This window comes from Ipomoea nil, unplaced genomic scaffold, assembly GCF_001879475.1.
Source record: "Ipomoea nil cultivar Tokyo-kokei standard unplaced genomic scaffold, Asagao_1.1 scaffold0805, whole genome shotgun sequence".
In the NCBI taxonomy this organism is placed as follows: domain Eukaryota; kingdom Viridiplantae; phylum Streptophyta; class Magnoliopsida; order Solanales; family Convolvulaceae; genus Ipomoea; species Ipomoea nil.
In genome coordinates, this window is record NW_017617233.1 from 3,574,798 (window position 1) to 3,594,829 (window position 20,032).

The 20,032-nt window shown below is 34.5% G+C and overlaps 1 protein-coding gene and 1 non-coding gene across 2 annotated transcripts; one reads left to right on the top strand and one right to left on the bottom strand.

The window, feature by feature from the left end:
- Positions 1-9,664: 9,664 nt before the first annotated feature.
- On the bottom strand, positions 9,665-9,737 carry TRNAR-UCU. Its single transcript has one exon. It is a non-coding gene; the product is annotated as a tRNA-Arg (tRNA).
- Positions 9,738-17,403: 7,666 nt separating this feature from the next.
- Positions 17,404-18,358, top strand: LOC109177652 (transcription factor HEC2-like). The gene has a single exon (XM_019327066.1). The coding sequence runs from the start codon at positions 17,472-17,474 to the stop codon at positions 18,168-18,170; it is 699 nt and encodes a 232-aa protein (XP_019182611.1). The 5' UTR covers positions 17,404-17,471; the 3' UTR covers positions 18,171-18,358.
- Positions 18,359-20,032: the final 1,674 nt, after the last annotated feature.

The following is a 20,032-nucleotide window of genomic DNA, read 5'->3' on the forward strand; positions in this document are numbered from 1 at the left end:
TACAATTAAAGTAACTCTTAGGAACCAGGACTATGTTGTCCAATGGTACCCGGGTTGGACTTCCACTTGGAAGATTGTGAGTTCGAGCCTCAGTGGAGGCGTTATTAGCTCTTTGTGTTTCAGTAGGTTGAGAAAGTATATAAACAGATACTACAATGTAATAGAGCTAGTAGCATTCAAAAAAAAAAAAGTAACTCTTAGTAGAGTCGGATAAGTGATAAGTTCTCAATGAATATTAGGAATATGATGTAAATATTAACTTTAAATTAATGGGTTGTTCTAATAATACTGAAAAATTTAAGGGTTAGAACCAAAATGTTTTATCTCAATTAACCTAAAACAAAAAAGTCAAATGACTTGAACTGGCTAATCCGAAATTTAGTGGGTTAGCTTGACATGCTATCTCAATAACTCGAGTCGCTCAATGCTGTTTTTTGTTTCACAAGTGATTTGAAACAAATTATAGAGTGGAGTTTGTACGTAGGCTCATCTTTAATATTTTTAAATTTAACTTTTAAATAAATTGTGTAATAATTATTATAATTATTATATTATAAATGCAAATATAATAATTATTTGTATTTGTTAAAATTTAAATTAAAAAAATTATTAGTTATTTATATATTCTATACAAATGCGCATAATTGTTACATTATATTTTTTACTTTGGAATTTAAAATTGGAGATTTAGATTAATTGAACAATGTTTTAAATTTATATTTATAATGTAAATGTGCTAGTTTGTTAAAATTGAAAATTTAGACGATTAATTTTAAAATGTCATAATTTTTAGTCACAAATTTTAGTTGAGTCTGGCGATGAACTCAATAGCCTGAAGTTTTAGGGTAAAAGTAAAAAAGAATTGAATATGATAAAATAAAATTGGCTCAAGTGCCAAATTGCACCATGAACCAATTGTGATATGTCATGCCGCACCATGAACTTTCGTATTTGCTGTTTCGATGCATAAACTATAAAATTTTATTCGTCTAGACTTTTTAGTAGGTTTCCAAGTTGCCTTGATGACATGGCAACGGTTATGTGTTGATGTTGACTTATTTTTAAGATTCAACACCCATTTAAGGACTATGAGCTGATGTGGACTGAAGGCCGTCGGATTGATCTTCAACGCCATCGACAAAGCTCCTTCTGAAAATCGACGGGAAGTTTCGCAACCTTCATTCTCTGGTTGATCTTCATTCTCCGATTCTCTCATACAAACAAAATAGTGAAATACTAATGTAGATCTGGACATCTGTGGCTCAATTTCGAGGGCAACAATTACGTCTTTGATGGTTATGGTTCTAGCAATTTGGGAGGTGACAACCTTGTTTTTTCCAAATTTTCTCACAGTGCCTGTAGTCTGTAGAACAAAAATGGTTCAAAGATCTCGAACGTTATGGTGTAAATTTGTAACTAAACTAAAGACCAATCATGATACCAAAACCAACATATATACCACTTGGTGAAGAAGCACCTTTTTCAGATTCTTGAGGGTCACTTTATCTCTCTGTTCAAGCAATTCATAAGCTTCTTCACCCCTCTCTTTATCTCTCTATTCTTCTCTAGCTGATCTGTTTCTCTGTATCACTCTCTTGACTACAGGAGCCCCGACGAAGGTGTGCGACAGAGGCATTTGGTCTCCACTCTCGCCGGCAGCCATGGCGTGAACGAGGGCAGCAGTGGAGCGATGGCGGCGTGGTCAGCAACAACGACGGCATCACTTGGAAGCAGCAGCGGTGACGAGACACGTCTGGATCTGACCGGCGAGACGGCTGCGGTGTTAGTGGTTGGCGACTTCCTGTAGTGATGACCGGAGAGCTGTCTGTTTCTGGCGAGCGAAGCAACGGTGGCTGGACCTCCGGCGGCATTAACACTCTCTCGTTCGTGTCATAGCAGGTCTGGCGTCCTCTTGGCGAAGCTGAGCTGTGACTGCGGCGATCGAAACTGACGAAGCTTCCCGGCGTTATAAATGGAGAAAGTATTGATGTTGATGCTGGAATTTGTATGGAGAAAGACGATGCAGAAAAGTAAAAAATGTTGGTCAATAAAAAAAAATCTCCACATCAGCATATTATAACCTGTAACTTGATGGCAACCTGCTAAAAGGTCTAGACGAATAAAATTTTATAGTTTGTGCATCGGAACAGCAGATATGAAAGTTCATGGTGCGGCATGACATATCGCAATTGGTTCATGGTGCAATTTGACACTTGAGCCAATAAAATTTAGCTAGTAAGTTCGAAAATGATAATCCCAACAACTCGAGAAAACATGTGCAAAATTAAGTATAGTAGCCCGATTGATATCTGTAACTAAGAGTTATAAAATAATCTTAACATGCATAAACTTGTATACAAAGTATTGGGCTTGTTTTAAAACATTTTTTGGGTTAGTTTTTAGTTATTTAATTCACTTTAACTACGTTACTTAAAATAGTTAAAGTGGGTGTTTTGTAACTATCTTTTCTCCTTTGTCTTTTGGATCTAGATGTTAAAGTTGAAAACCAACGTTGCTTTGACCTATTGTCCATTATTAAAAAAAAAAAATTAAAAACACATTTTAAAAAAATTGATCGAGTTTTTTTGAGAGCTTTCACCACTTTGGTTGCTAGTCGATTTCAACATGAAAGCTTCATTCTCTCTCTCTCTCTCAAATTGTGTTATTTGTTTATTATTATTATAATAAATAAATAAATAAATAAATAAATAAATATATATATATATATATATATATATATATATATATATATATATATATATATATATATATATATATATATATATATATATATATATATATATATATATATATATATACACTAAGACTATGTGGTCTAATGATACCCGAGTTGGATTTTCATTTGGAAGGTTGTGAGTTCAAGCCTTAGTGGAGGTGTTATTGGTTCTTTGTTTTTCAATAGGTTGAGAAAGTATATGAACAGGTACTACATTGTAATAGAGCCAGTAGTATTCAATATATATATATATATTATTTTTACATGTGGATAGTTCAAGTGACAAATGAGCAATTCCCACAAGTGACGATTCTTCTTGGGCCAGAAATGACACAGACCACCTCGTAGTTTACAATATAAAAAAATATAGAGTAAGTGTTTTTACCAAACACCTCTACACAAATAGCTAATACTATTTGATAGTTAAAATCGTTAACACATTCCATTAACTACTATTCTACTAATTGAAAATTGTCAAACAAAATTATTATTAAAAAATAACATTTTTCTTTTGCAGTATTCAATTAATTACCTGATCTAGTTATTCATGTGTCTATTAACCTATAGAGGGTGTTTGGTGAACCACTTACAACCATTTTTGGCTCATTTTATAAATTTTAGTTGTTCAATTAAGTCAAATAGTTAAAATAGATGTTTTGTAAACAATTGTTTATTTAAACTAACGGATGCTAATAAGCTAAAAATGAAAAATGTTATTCAAGTAACACTGCGAGATTAGCTTATATTAAAAAGTTTAATTTAATTTAAATTATTTTAAAATGTATGGTTGCATTTGGCAACTTAAATAATTAAAGGATAGTTAAATAAATAAAATAATATACTTATAAGTCATTTGACATCTTATAAACTAACTGTAATATCTAATTTACCAAGCGTCTATTTATAGACACTATTAAGTATTACTACTGATCGGTCAAAAAATTTAATATAATCAATTAGCACTTAATTGTCAAATACAACATAGTAATACTATCTGTTGGGCGTCGTCTAGGTTGGTCGAGTTCAGCCCATACTCGATTCGAGATGTAACGTTGTAGTTTACCATGAAGGGATGTAGTTAAATGGTTGATGTTCACTTACTTATCATCAATTGGTTTAAAGTAGGATATGACAACAAGATAACCAAAAAACTCTGTGGTTAAGCGTACTTGACTTACAACCATCACGAGATGGGTGACCAGTGCCCTGAGATTAGGGTTGGATTTTAAAGTGTGTAAAATGCCCAAGAGCGTAGGGTCCAATATTTATTTTTGACCTAGCTACTTAAGAAATAAAAAAAAAAAATTGGAATCTCCTAATAAATCCGAATAATTAGGACATAATTAATTGAGTATGTTGGTTTTTCCAACGGCACAAATGATGTCTCAAGTCATGAATCGATAGAGCGAGATAACTTGAAACTTGTACCATTCACCAGTTCACCACCAATACCGCCTGAGTAATTGATTTTTTTCCCTAACAGATCGTTCTACTTGCATTCCAAAGGATAGCGACTTTTCTGTTTGTTTGGACTTTGGAGATAGTAGGTTAGTAGGATTCCTATGGTTTGATTTAAAAGATTACGCTTATACTTTTGGTATAGCCTCATTGATTTACAAGAACGAGACCACAAAAATCCAAAAAATGACCCTAGCTGAGATAGCCACTACTCAAAAGGGCTACACTAGGTAACTCCCGCTTTAGTGTAGAAGAGGTGAACAACATTAGAAATACCATGTGCGACGAACTTGATCTAGAGGGTGTTGAAAAGAATCAAACTTGTGACATTCTGATATGAAAATCATGTTCCACCTACTCGATCACCCTTTACCGAGCAACAAACACATATTTTAAGAATAGTAATGTTATACACACCTCCTATATTTCCCATTTTAATATTCATATCCTAATGTGACACTATTTGATTTAAGTTTACTCTATTTAACAATTATTGACCGGCAGCTTAGGGAGCTGAATCCAGTATCTTACCATTGAAACGTAGCGTTGACGATCACACAAGTATAAAGAAATAGAGTTGCACATTTATTACTAGCTATAACTTTTGAGGTTGTGGTAAATGATGGATTTAATTAATCCGGTTAGCCCGAATTACTAAACCTGATAAATAAAATATAAATATAATAAAAGGAAAAAGACAAGGAATATATGTCGCCAGACAATTCTTGTATTAATATAGCATTGTAGGAAGATTACAAAGAGTTGTCATAATAGAACATGTGATTAGTTGTCCTAAACAAGACAATGATATGCTATTTTATACTAAACTTCCCCCAATCGCCTCATAAGAATATGGTGGGTGGTTGGATCTTAGTGACGGAGTCCACGCACGTAATGCGCAAGGTGGGCACCCCGGCCGAGGTCGCCCTGGGTTGAGCCCGCCCCCAGCCTAGGTCATCCTCCGAATCATCTCCACTTCTTCTCAGGTCAATTTGGTCTGGGTCCATCTCTAATATATCTATGAGACTATGAGTAAGTATTTGTTCATGACAATTGACATCAATACATGTTACTGGTAATATAGAATTTTGATGATATTTTTTAAAATAAATCTAGTAAAAACTAAAAAAAAAAGTTAGGAGAAGAAAAATACTTTGAACCTAGCTAGGTATGTAGAAGATATATAATGTGATAACAGCACAGTAAAGATTCTCATCTTTGCGGCGCAGCAGGAAAAGCCAAAAGGCAAGTAGGAAGTTGCGACTTGCGACTTCTTTTCGCCAGCGATTGCGTGCATCCCAGAAAAAGTTGTGTCAGCTGGCCGGGCGGCACAGAATGCTATGCTCTCCATATATATATATATATATATATATATATATATATATATATATATATATATATATATATAATGGTTCAGGTGCGGACTCTATTCGTGCAGCAGTACACTGCGACATCATCAATAGTTAAGTAAATATACACCATCAACGTTAGAAAATGCATCACAAAAACACACACAAATTACGTACGCATCACCAAAAATACACTATTAAGTGTGAGTAAAAGCATCATACAGTGTTCTGAAATACACCATTAGAGGGGTGAGTTATATAGTATATTTTTTGAATATGTTGTGTATTTTTTAGTGTATTTTTGCATTTCATTGTGGTGTGCTTACCTTACACTGTTGGTGCTTATCGTTAACACTATTAGTGCATTCTAGAACTCCGTCGCACCGTCACACGAGAAGGGTTCGCCGCATTTGAACTTTTTCTTTATATATATATATATATATATATATATATATATATACATATTATACACACACACCCCTTTAGTTACATCTTTGTTTCTCATTAACAAAATCTTTCACTTTCTAACTTAATAGTAGTACTAATCTTTTCTTCTTTTTTTTTTTTTTTTAGAATATTGAAATATTTACCTATTAAAATGTCTACAACTTAAATATCTATAAAAACTCGTATGTAAATTATATATTTATGGGTTTCATTGTAGGTAAATTTAATTTTTCTTAAGTGTAATTTTTAATTAATTCATATGCAAAATTTTGTCATGTTTTTTTATACCATATTTTATAATTTGTACTATATGTAAAATACTAGTAGGAAGGTACACTAGCAATTAAGCATACTATCAAGACATGAGATCGTAAAATATTGTACACTTTTATATATATCAATATTTATTATTCATTTATTTTCTTGATTGATTGTCTGAAATGACAGTACGTACGGATAATATTGTAGAATTTTGGTGACGTTGTTGGGTTTTAAATTAGTTAAATGGTAGAGGTTGAGGTTATTCATTTCACGGATTTTTGATATATATGTTGCAAAAATTAAAGCGGAAAAAGACAGCAAAGAATGCGACGTAAAATTTATTATTACGTTTTCATCTTTTCTTAAAGGCATATGTATAATCAGTATGGGAGTATGGGACCGGACAGTGTTGAAAGCACAACAATGATATGATATACTAGTAGTAGTATTAAAGAAGGAAATATATATTATTAAAAGAAAGAAAAAAAAAACATTTCACATTTTCCCTGGTTGTTTAACGTAGGATTCACATGTTGGCACGTTCTTTACTGTAAATTATTAATTTCCAATATATCCTCGGCGTTGGTTTTATTAGGTATGGAGATCAATCGGCCGGTCAGGGCCAACTTGTATTGTTTAATGAATTGAATGTGGAGTTAAATTGTATATTTTTTTAAATGTTACTGATTCTATTACATTGTAGTAAGACTTAATCTCATGATCTCTTATATGGGATAGGTCACTACATACCATTTTAGCATAAAGTGCTTGGCAGTTAAATTGTATATATATCAGGTAATATAATGTTGTCTCGATATTCGATTATGTTGTGTGGATTCTAAAATTGTATTATTATTATTATAATTATGATTATGTAGGTGCAATTCACGTGTAGTTGGCGATGATTGGGGTGGGGAAATGAAGAGATGAGGAAAGTAGTACTACCGTACTAATTAAGGGAAAGAACAAAGAAGGCAAATTTGGACCGTACAAAAATCGTCGGTATTTGCAGAAAAGAAGCAGAAGGGAGCTGAGGTAGGAAAGCGCATGCAGGGCCACCGGCGACACGGACACGGCCGAGGCGGAGGGTGAGTCGGACCACGTGGACCGGATGTCGGTTTCGTTGAATCTACGTTGGTGTTGGTCGTGGGCCCTCACAGTCACACCACGAAATTACCAACCCTCTTTTTGGTTGAAAAAACGAAATTACCAACTTAGCTAGCTAGTTCACATGAAACTGGTAGCCCATTTTGCCACTGCCCCACACCCACAAATTAATATTTCAATCATGAATGATTGTGTGGATCATATATCATCAAATATTATAAATGTAGTATATTAAAAATTTACATTATATTCAAATTAAACAAGTAATTACAAGCTGATTGATGTGGTTAAACTATTAGATATTATCCAACAACAATCTAATTATACATATTATGAGTAAATATATATGCCTACAACATCTAAATGTACAAATTAACAATTAAGCATATATATGATTTTACATCTGTTTTCTCTTCCACCACCCCCCCCCCCCCCCCCCCCCCCCTCTTTTTTTCACATTAAATTCTAAAACCATACACCAATCAACCTTTAATAGAATGTGACTTATCTGCATTATGTAATGGGAATAAAGTTGAAAGCAAATTGGTAAAGCTAAGGTATGAGCATAGAGATCGAATCCAGCTGGTGATGAACAAATCACAGTAAAATTGGGGACACATCCAGGTCCTCAATGTCATTAATGTTGGATTGCAGTGGGAACACTAAAGAGATCTCCCCAATAAACAAATTAAAAACAATTTATATACTACAACACAAAATAATGGAAGTCCACACAACATGATACATCATCTTCTTCTCCCAAAAGGTTGAATTTTCAACCTTAAGGACCCCCACATCTCGGTCCAACAGAACATTTGGGAGAATGTAAATCACAATGACTTAATGGTTCAACAATCACGCCCAAATGCCGGTCACAAGTTCAACCACCATTTGTGGGTGTGACTGTGTAAGGACATAGACAGAGCATTTGTGGTCAAGCAGCATAACTATGATTTTCTAAATGAAAGATAACAGATTCGACCATCATTTTGACAGGATCGGAGTACGTTCATCTGTTAACGATTTTCATGTGACGCTATGGAGGATTGGATTGTAATGGCTAATACCAAAGCCTAAAACGATAGATATGACAATATAAAGACGTCCCCAGGCCACGACCGCACCCCATGTCAGACGCGAAGGAACACAAAACCTTCAAACAATGACAAGGAAACTGCATCCACCATTTAAAACGAGGGTACCTTCTCTAAAGTCCAAAACTTTTATTTTCGAGATTTTGATTTATGCCAAGTTGGTCCCACACTTCATTTCGTAATCACAAGATTTCAAGTTCAACTTTTATAGGAGCTATTTATTGGTCTTTTTTATTTAAGTCGATTGGCAATTTAGGTTGCATGCTTTACCATGGGTCATGGTTCATCTTGCATTGTGGACCCTGATTCAAAACGACATTCAGATTATATACGTGTAATTAACATATTATGTATCTTTAATTTATTTATAAGTATATAATCTCTTAATTGCATGTACATAATATGAATGACATTTTTTACTAGGATCCACAATGCAAGGTGGACCCTGGTCCATGGTATAAGTATATAATCTCTTAATTGCATGTATGTACATAATATGAATGATATTTTTTTGGACCCCACAAAATAATTTTTTTTCTTTTTTAAGAAAGCTCGCACTAGCGGTAATTTTATTTGTTTTCTTTCTCACCCCGCCCCACTTTCCTCCCATCCTCTCCCCTTATTAAACAAAAGACTTACACATTTTAACAACTATTATGGTTGCTCTTAGTAATACAAGGATAGTATTATGGTTGCTCTTAGTAATACAAGGATAGCATGTGACTCCCCGTATAACTTTTATTTCTTTTTAATCTTTTATTCTTTAATTTGTTTTTTTTTTTAATATTAAAAAAAATTATTATTATACAAATGCATTTATAAGTCTTTTTATATGTTATCACAAACAACAATTAACTAATTTTACAAAACACTTTTCTAGTAAAAAAAAATATTAATACAATTCAGTAACCGTTAATTGTCAAATAAGGCTTTAATCTCCAAATCCCTTTGTCAAGCCTCTGGATGAAGAGGTGAAGCTGTTTCCGGTGGTGGTATTTTTCAGCAAAAGCATTTTCCGGTAAACTTCTTCAAAGAAGATGATGATTGTTATTAATGTAGGAGGAACAATGCAATGGATCTAAGTATGATTTTTGGGGCATAAAGACTGCCAACCCAATGGGCAATGGCCCAGTTTGAACGTCCGAAGTCTAAAATACTTCCAAATGAGCCCAAAATCCTTTACAAGGTGAAGGATTGAAAAATTTAATATACACGCCCAGTGGGACTCGAACCCACAATCGCTTGATTAGAAGTCAAGCGCCTTATCCATTAGGCCACGGGCGCCAATGATTTTATTTGATCGTCCAAAATTAAATATACTAATAAGCCCAAAATCCTTTAAAAGTGGAGAATTAGAAAATTAAATACACACCCAGAGGGACTCAAACCCACAATCGCTTGATTAGAAGTCAAGCGCCTTATCCTCCAAATTATAATATTCAAATGAGCCCAAAATCCTTTACAGCGTGGAGATTTGGAAAATATAATATTAGAATAAATGTCAAATAAGCCACCGAACTACACACAAAAATGCAATTGAGTCCCTGAACAATGTAAAATGATGCAATTAAACAAAAAATGACATGTTTACATCTTAATTTGCTAACGTGGAGGTTATCATATTAAAAAAATATTTTTTTTAAATAACAATTTTATTTTTATTTTTTAAAACAAGATTTCTCTTCGTCTCTAGGCTGTCGGACGAAGAGCTCTTCGTCTCGGGCTGGGGACAAAGAGCTCTTCGTCTCAGGTATGGAGACCAAGAGGTCCATGATTAGAAGTGAGGCCGTGATTATGACTTTATACACACTAATGCCTCTTAGTCTTAATTACTTATTTTTTGGATTATTGTTTTCTAATAGTATTAAAAATAAAAAACACTTAAGTTTCTTCATTAGTCCTTAATATGGTCTTAGGTCCGTTTGAAAACCTGAAAAAATAACTTATGAGAGTTTTTTTTTTTTTTTGTTTTTTTTTTTTGTTTTTTTTTTTGTTTTTTTTTTGAATTTTTTGAATTTTTATGTGTATAGGTATGCAAAGAAAATAAAGTTAGGATGCATTTAGAAACCAAGAAAATGACTTCTGAAAAATGAGTCTTTTCCATAAAACATTTAATTTTCAATGTTTGGTTACGTTGCATTCCATAAAATTGTCTTGGTGTGTTTAGTTCATTTTATGAAAAATTAGCATAATTGTATAATTAAACATTTTAATTGTTTTGTTTATAATAATAATAATAATAATAATAATAATAATAATAATAATAATAATAATAATAATAATAATAATAATAATAATAATAATATGGTGGTGGTGGTGGTTGTGGTGGTGTTGGAGTATTGGTGGTTGTGGTGGTGTTGGAGTATTGGTGGTTGTGGTGGTGGTGTAGTTGCGGTGGTGGTGGTGGTGGTAGACTGGTAGTAGTGGTGGTGGTGGTGGTGGTGTGGTGTTGGTGTTGGTGTTGGTGTGAAAATTGAAAAATGACTTCCTAAACTAGAAGAGAAATTTTTCAAGAAAATGAGGGTTGATCAAACATTCATTTTCCTTTGATTCACATATTTTCACTCTTTACCAAACACTTTGAAATCTGAAAAATGATTTTCAGAATATCATTTTCCGAGTTTCTAAACACACTCTTAAAGAAAAATATTCATTTTGATTGATGAAAAATATTTTACTATTTTTTGCTTAAGGCCAGTAATTGGTGTTCTCTTGAGAATTGACAATAGATGTATGCTTGTGTTTCTCTCAAACACAAAGTACTAAAACCTCTCTAGAAATCCAGCCCTATTTTCATGCAATATAGAAGTTGACAAATAAAAGTAACAACTAAAATGAGTAGCAATGGGAAGGAATAACAAATAATAGAAAAGACGGAGGAGGATAAGAGTTTAAACTAGGCTCAAGTAACGTGACCAAGCCGGAAACAAAAATGAGAGCTAAGTGACTTGGTAACGGATGCATCAAAAGGGAGTAACGCCTTTCTCAAGGTTATCATTATTATTTTGCTTTTTTAGAACACACATAAACATTCTCATAACTCATAAGTGTCTAAAAGACATTTCATCAAACATCTTGTACTCTTGAAATTCCATACTCCCCTTTTCTCAAAGGTGGGGTATGGCTAATTAACCTTTCGAGTCTAAATTAAGTAATCAGATTCCAATTGGAACTCAATCACATTAATTAACTTCATAAAGTCATGTCCCATCAATCTTATTTAACCAATTCAAAGTCACATTCATATAAACCTAATACTCATTCCTATCCCCTTCCTAAGGGACTACTAACACATGCATGATTATGATGGAAACTAACATAGATTCAAAGACAAAGGAAAATTTCATATCAACAATAGGCAATAATGAATCAAAGCAGTAAAGCAACCAAGTAACAAATTGCAATTAATTGGAAGAGTGAAATTGAAATTAACTTAGCTAATTGGAAGTATACTTGCAGCTGAGAAATGAATTGAATTTTCAATCTGCATCAACCCATGCTTCTGAAATAGAAATAACAATTGAATCTAACTTGAAATTGCAATGAGAATTGACATTAAAATGAAAGTATATAGGCTATAAATTTTGTAGTCAGGGTTCTAAGAACTAAGAATTGAAACTAATGTCTAACACGCCTAATGAAAAACTAACTTTCTCAATTTATAACCTAAAATTTAGCATGTCACGAGGCCTATCACGCGACATGTGTGATAGGTCTCGTGACAACTTTGAAGTCCTCTCTAAAGTTTCTTTCCGACTCTATGCAAAAATTATATTCTAGTTTCTAATTCAATTTTTACTTTAATTTGTAGGTGTTCGAATTGGATTGATTTTGTGGTCTTCATAGAAGTTGTGCTATTTCAAACACGTAGAACACACCTGTGTCAATATGACTTCAAACACATCCAATTGAGCTCCAATTTACATAATTTTACAATCAATGCCTCCAAATCACCTTAATGACACAAAGGGATCAAATAAGCACATAATCAAGCTTCCAATTAATTAACACAAATTCATATTAGTTTGATGTAAATTATACACATAAAAGTAATAAAAATTAATACTTATCACTGGTCAAGGGAAAAAAAAATCTCAATTCAACAAAAAATGTCTTCTTAAATTTTTAGTCGGAAAACATTTTCTAGATTCTTTATTGTTCAGTCTATCTTTTTTCTCTCATATCTCTTCAAACTAGTTTCTGGATTATTGTTATTGTTGTTATTATTTTATATAAAAAATAACTTTATAATATATTTATGAGTTAATTACCAAAATGGTCCCTTGACTATAGCGAAATTACCGATTTGGTCCTTGACTAATTTTATTACCCAATTAAGTCCTCCGACTATGAAAATGTTAACCAAGTTAGTCCTCCGTTAAGTCAATGGTCTAATATCTGTTAAATGTGAGGGTAATGCGGGAATTTCACTTCTCTCCTCAGGCTGCCCAGACTGCCCAGGCTGCCCATGTAATTAGAGTCGAATGTTTGGTTCAAGACTTGAAGATTAAAAATCCCTAATTTGCAAAATCTACATCGCTGCAAAAGGTTTGGTCCGACAAAGGCCGTTAGGGCGAGATCAAAGATTCATCGTGTGCGACTATGGCCCTTCGCAGGGAGAACGTTGCTGCAAATCTTCACGCCGCGCGAAAAGAAGATGAAGATCGGAGAAGATATCCAATCACCCACTGCTTTAGAATGCTCTACTCTGATCTGCCCTCGCCGGAGCTGTCCACGCTGGAGACAGAGGGTATCACCGTCGTTGCCTCTCGCTAGAAAACACGCAGTCGACGGGGAGATCTCCGCCAGCCCGCGCCACCTGCAGCTACCGACTCCTGCCATCGACCAAAGGGGAAAAGGGACTGAGGACAGATGCTGGCTCATCTCGCTGCTCGCCAAGCTCGCCGGAAGGATGCTGCCCGCCACCGCTGCTGGTCGCAGTCAGATCTCAGAGGTTGCTCTGGGCATGTGCGGTTGGGTGAATTGGGGCAGGAAATTAAATCTGCTTTAATTTTTTAATTTATCACTTCAAAAGCTGAAAAACATGGACCAAATTAGGAATTTGCTTTGTTACCTCCATGATTTGGGTGGCTAACCAGAAGACGTCAAATTCCATTTAAAAAAATAATAGCAAAAAACATCAGTCCACTTTGATCGATTTGGAGGCTTGTCGTCGGACGGTAAGCCTGGGCTGAGCTTCTCTTCGTTGAAAGCGAAACTGAGCAAAGAATCTGCAGAGTATCATGGCGCGGAGGAACTCTACTCATCGTCTAAAATCAGACTGAGCTATCACTTCACCTTCGCCAGTATCTTCCACCTGAGGAACATCTACAATTACCAGTTCTAGGCTTCCAACACAACTCGCCGCCGGTTGACACGAAGAAGATGGAGAAAGTGGTGGTGAAATTCCCACAATACCCTCACATTTAACATATGTTTGACGGCTGCCCAACCAAAGGACCAAATTGGTTAACATTTTTATAGTTGGAGGACTTAATTGGGTAACAAAAATAGTCTAGGACCAAATCGGTAATTTCACTATAGTCAAGGGACCATTTTGGTAATTAACTCTATATTTATGTTCATTTTCAAGAAAATATAAAAATGTAATTTCTTAACTTTTAGTAACTGCAATTTATCTTGTTTACTAAAATAATTTTTTTCAAATTGAAAAATGGAGAATTGATCACCATTTTTCTAGAATTTGGAGAATCCATTTAACTAATTCTCCAAATTTAGAGAAATGGAGAATGTAGATTCACACTTCAATTCCTTGCAACAACATTATATTTCTAACTCTTTTGTTCTTAGAGAAATTAAAAATTAGAGAAATGAAAAATTGGAGAAACGAAAAACTGAAAAAATGAAAAATAGAAAGATGAAGTAATCGAATGAGCTGAGTAGGCCAAGCACCAGAAAATTAAAATATTTTTTAAAAATATCTTTCAGATTTTCAAACGGATCAATTTATTTTTAATATATAAGTTTAACTTTTAAAATTATTAGTGTTACTCATGATATTCGCACTATGTTGTAGGAGCTTGACTCTATTACTCTTTCGTTTGTGCGTCGAGGTGGTAATGTCCAGGCTCATAGAATGGCAAGAATGGCTCTATGTAATCCGAGCTTTGATCGTTGTTTGAACTTTTCGATTATATTCCTCTTTGTATTTCTGGGTGCATGAACTTTTTGAATTAATATATGAAAGGTTGTTGTTTTTTCAAAAAAAAATTAAAATAATAAAATTGTTAGTGTTAAACGTTTAGCAAATTAATTTTGATAAGTTAAGCTGCATACTAATCCAAAATTTAGATTCCCATAACTTTTTTTCCTGGGTTAGTGTTTTGTTTTTAAAATACAAAATTATTTTAGGTAAGCTGGTGATATCAAGTGGCTAATTTGAATGTTTAAAATAAAAACAAAATTACAATCATCGAATAATGGGCAGGAGAGAATAATAAAATAGAAACAAAATTCCACGATTATAATTTATTTATATATGGTGAAGTGAGAGTGGCAGGGTGCAGGGTTAGTTGAATCATGTGAAACACTCAGAGCAGTAATTGCACAATATTTCCAAAAAATAATACTAAAATATGAAATCCAAGAAATGGTGATATTAGTGATGATGTGCATAAAAACAATATCTTCTAATGGCAGCAGCAGGCCGTAGGCCCTACCGCACATCATTTTTATTTTATTTTATTTTTGTTATCAAATGTAAGCGCTGTGATCTTCATGTGGCATAAAAGATTAAGGTTGTAGGCCAGGGGGTGATTCAATATTTGCTGGCTCTGCACTGCAAAATATGCTAAATTATTTCCACCAACACCATTTGTGTTTGGACTTTTTCTTCCCCACCTCCACTCTCATAACCAAGAAATATATGCCTTCACTAAACCCAATCAAATTTATCATACTGTTAACTTTGTAACTATAACATTACATGTTTTATTCTCAATTGGAGTTGACCTATTGGTCTTCTTATTTTAAGTCGGTCAATTATGAACAACATAAACTGATTTGAGTTGGTCCTTTGCCGGTTAAGGTCAGATTTGAGCGGACAATTTGCTAGTTAGGGTCACAAATTATGATCAACCTAGGCTGGTTTGAGTCGGTCTTTTGCCGGTTAGAGTTTATGAATTTTGGGCAACATAGACTAGTCTGAGCTAATCCTTTGCTGGTTAGGGTCAGGTTTGAGCTGATTCTCTGCCGGTTAGTCACAAGATAGAATTTAATTACTCAATGCACATTCTCGAGTAGTGGGTGCAAGTTTCTCTCTTCACTAAAAAAGGAAAAAATATATATATATATGCAGTAGTCCTTTTGTTATAATATAAATGTAATGCTGAGCAGATGTCATCTTGATAGGATTATTTACCATTTATGGCATATAAGCTGGTTGTATAAATCAGAAAATTTTAGTGGGGGGAGGGCCCCATCATGGATTCTGCATTTCTGATCTGCTTTGGGTTAAGTTAAGTTGCTTCAACTCCTCCCAACTCATTATATTCCTCACCTCATCCATCTGCACCGGCCAGAATTGTAATAGATTCTTGGAAGCTGGCTTAGCTTGCACCAATGTTGGCCTGAGAGCCATCGAAACGTGACACTGACTGCTAAAATGATGTTATTGTTGCCGTTATTGCACTGATCGAGTAAATTAAATATGGTCCAACGGGTGGTTATTACATCATGTTTTTGGACATCTAGGTAGGATCTAGGTATAGGTTATTACATAAGTTGATGATGGTGGTGAGGACAAGAGCTATTCTAACGTTGTCTGTCATGTGTGGCATGCAGCCTGAGCAGTACAGTGGTCGGTGGTGAACATGAATATGAATGTATATATGACAGTAGATGAGAAGTGAAGTTTAGGGATTATTACATATATGCATAGTTTTACAGGTAAGTAAGAATTGAAGTCTATACTACGTTGAAACCCCACCTCTGAAGGCCCAGAGTTGTTATCCTCCTGACAAATGTCATGTGACTGTGGGGTTACCTTTCAACCAAAAGAATTGAAGTGTAAATCTTTCAACCCAAAGCTATAGCTTTTCACTTGAGTACCATAACTCATTACTTTCTCTACTCATCTTGGTTCATGCACCTTTACTGTACATACTCATCTTCAATACCTTGCATCTCATCCCCCCTAAAAAAACAAATAAAAAAAAAAAAAAAAAAACCCTTTTTGGATTTCATTAATGAAATAGTTGCATAGATAGGTTTGGTTAGTTAACCCGACTTTAATATATCATATAATTAGGGTTACGAGACTAGGTTATATCATTAATTAAATCAGAATGATTTAATTGCCCATATGATAATGATTTTGTTACTTATGATTCCAAGTTGGAGTACTATCTTGCTTCTTGCTTCTTAATTAGAAGCATTGTTTTATTTTATTTTTTAAAAAATATTTTTATGTAAGTCATGTAAAGCAGGCTGCACCATCACTAGTGCACTAAAAGCATGTCAAAGGTGGAAGCCCCTGGTGCAGTGTACATTGTGTTAACAAAAAAGGGGAAAACATTAAAAAATTAGGAGTATTCAAAGATGATAGCATATTATATATTAAAAATGAAGACAAGTGGCTTGCTACTAATTGAATTGTTCTATATATGGACAGATCAAATGAGAACCACCTCTCCCGTCTAAATTACCTATATTTTTATAATATTTACTATATATTTGTGAATAAGTGACTGTGTATCTTAAAAACAGATATTTTTGTAATTAAGATTGTGCACTGTAGTGTTTGATTGTACATTTTATAATTTTATAATTGTGTATCATAAAATGCATGATTATGCAGTAGTTCACAGGTTCTCACCAAAACTATTATATATATATATATATATATATATATATATATATATATATATATATATATATATACACATTGTGTACATGTGTACACACAGTCACTGACATTCTTACACTACCATAGTACACCCCTTCCTCCTTGATCCCTCTGTTCCTATTTCCTCTTACACAAAAAACCTGTCGGAAAGCATGGACGTTAACCTCATGAAATCATCATCGGAAAACGAAATGGAGATAATGACACTGCTGACCATGCGCCCCAATAATCCTCCTCATCAGCCGCTCGACGACAACCTAGGATTCTCAATCCACAATCCTTACGGCGGCGCCACCTTGTCGTTCTCGGGGGTTGAGCAACACCCAGTCGGCGCCGCCGCCGCAGATCCGCCCCGGCACAAAAGCTCATCAAACGGCGGGTCCATGGAGGCGATGAGGGAGATGATCTTCCGCATAGCGATGATGCAGCCCATCCACATAGACCCGGAGTCGGTGAAGCCGCCGCGGCGGAAGAACGTGAAGATTTCGAAAGATCCGCAGAGCGTGGCGGCGCGGCACCGGCGGGAGAGGATTAGCGAGAAGATAAGGATCCTGCAGAGACTGGTTCCCGGGGGAACGAAGATGGACACGGCGTCCATGTTAGACGAGGCGGTGCATTACGTGAAGTTCCTGAAGAAACAATTGGAGTATTTAGAGGCGGCGGCGAGTGGGCCGACGACGATTGCGGCGGCGGCGCCGGGGTTTCCGACAACAATGTCGCCGACATTATTGGATATGAATATGAATATGAATCTCATGAATTATTATTCATCATCATCGTCGTCGGGCTCCATGAAAGCCGCCTGCCAGGCTGTTCCATCAATGGGGTCTAACTTACAAATGTTAAGTTAGTTATATATGTTTCAACTCCATCGATCTCTCTCTGTACTTTTGTTTCATTACTGTACTTTAATTTACCAGATTCCTCGATCTACAACAACTGCTAGCTACCTAGAAATGAAATTATTAGTGTGTAAAACTTTGGTCAGATTTCCTGCACGTGATTCTGAAGCCATTTATGTAACCTTAATCTCAAATTCAGAAGAAAATTATGCTTTGAATTGAAGACATATATCACTGTAACATATATATGACTCCACCACTTGACCACACATGAATATATATTATGCAGCAGACCTGCACCGCCCTAAAATAATAATCATCCCTCTTTGTCTGTGCAACACCTACTCTAATAATAAAGAAATTTCTTCTTCTCTTCTTCTTCTTCTTCTTCTTCTTCTCCTTCTCTCTCCATCCCCTCCACCCAAACATTCCATTTCTAGCATAGTTATTGGTAGCCCCCAAAGAATCGAGTCCAACATCCTGCAATCCAAACGTGACGCTGCCCGTTATAGTTGGAAATTATGGAATTTCCGACCACTTGAAAGTGATCTTAAATCAAGTCAAAAGTCTTGTTCTGACCACTTTTGGTATCCGAAAAAACCTTTGTTGCTATTTCTGACCACTTTTTGCTTTCGACTTGATTTAAGATCACTTTTAGGTAGTCGTAAATTCCATAATTTCCAGCCGTGGTATAAGGAGTATCACTACTGAAAATTATGAAATTTCTGACCGCCCGAAAGTGATCTTAAATCAAGTCAAAAGCCTTGTTCCGACCACTTTTGGTATCCGGAAAAACCTTTGTTGCTATTTCCGTCCACTTTTTGGTATCAACTTGATTTAAGATCACTTTCAGGTGGTCGGAAATTTCATAATTTCCACTAGTGTATAAACAATTGAGTCCAACTTCTTGCAATCTAAACATGACGCTGCATGCTAAGTCAGTATAATAATGAGTATAAAGAAATAAAGTTATGTGTTTGCTATTAACTATAATTTTTAGAGTAAATACTTGATGTGACAATTAAAACCAGGCCACGAGTTCGATTGTATACAACAACCCAAAAGCATATATTATAATATTACTTCACAATTTTTTTGTGTATGCTTAAAAATAAAATTTTCGTGTATAATTCGATCAATTAGTTATTGTTACAATTATGTACTTTGTATAAACTTATTATTATTATTTGTATGTAAAATAGGTATAGCATCTTAGATGGAATGTTATATAGGCATCTAGAATGTTGTTTAATTTATATATAATAATGCTAGTGAAAGAATAAATGTATTTTAAGTGTGAGTTCCCATATCCAAAAAGCAAAAACAATAATGGACCAAGTTAAATTAATGAGACATGAAGTATGGGAGATAGAAATGTTAGTTGGGTGAGTAATATATAGTACGTGAGGTAGGTTTGCAACCCAAGAAAGGGTCTAATAATGGAAATGTTGATGTTTCAAAGACCAAAGCTGCCTGCTTTGATAGAAGCCAATCTTGTTAGTGTATCCCCTCTCCCTGGAGGAATTGAATTAGATCTTCAATCTAAAAACCGGCCATGAATTCAAAATTAATGAATGAATGCATGCATGCATGTACCACAAAACTCCAGTCTCATATGGACATCCCATGAGACCATTTTATCCTAAGGTATGGGTAGCCTCAACCTTCCATGCCGTTAACATAAAAATTAAACAAGTGTATAGTTAATAGTTATATAGTGATATATGATGGTAAGTCTGGTTGAATTTATTCGGCCTTGAATATTACTTGTCACATATAAAATATATTGGATCTCAACTTTTTTTTTTTCTTTTCATACGGAATATTGCTTTCTACCAATTAAGATACTAATGACATATTACGGTTAGTTG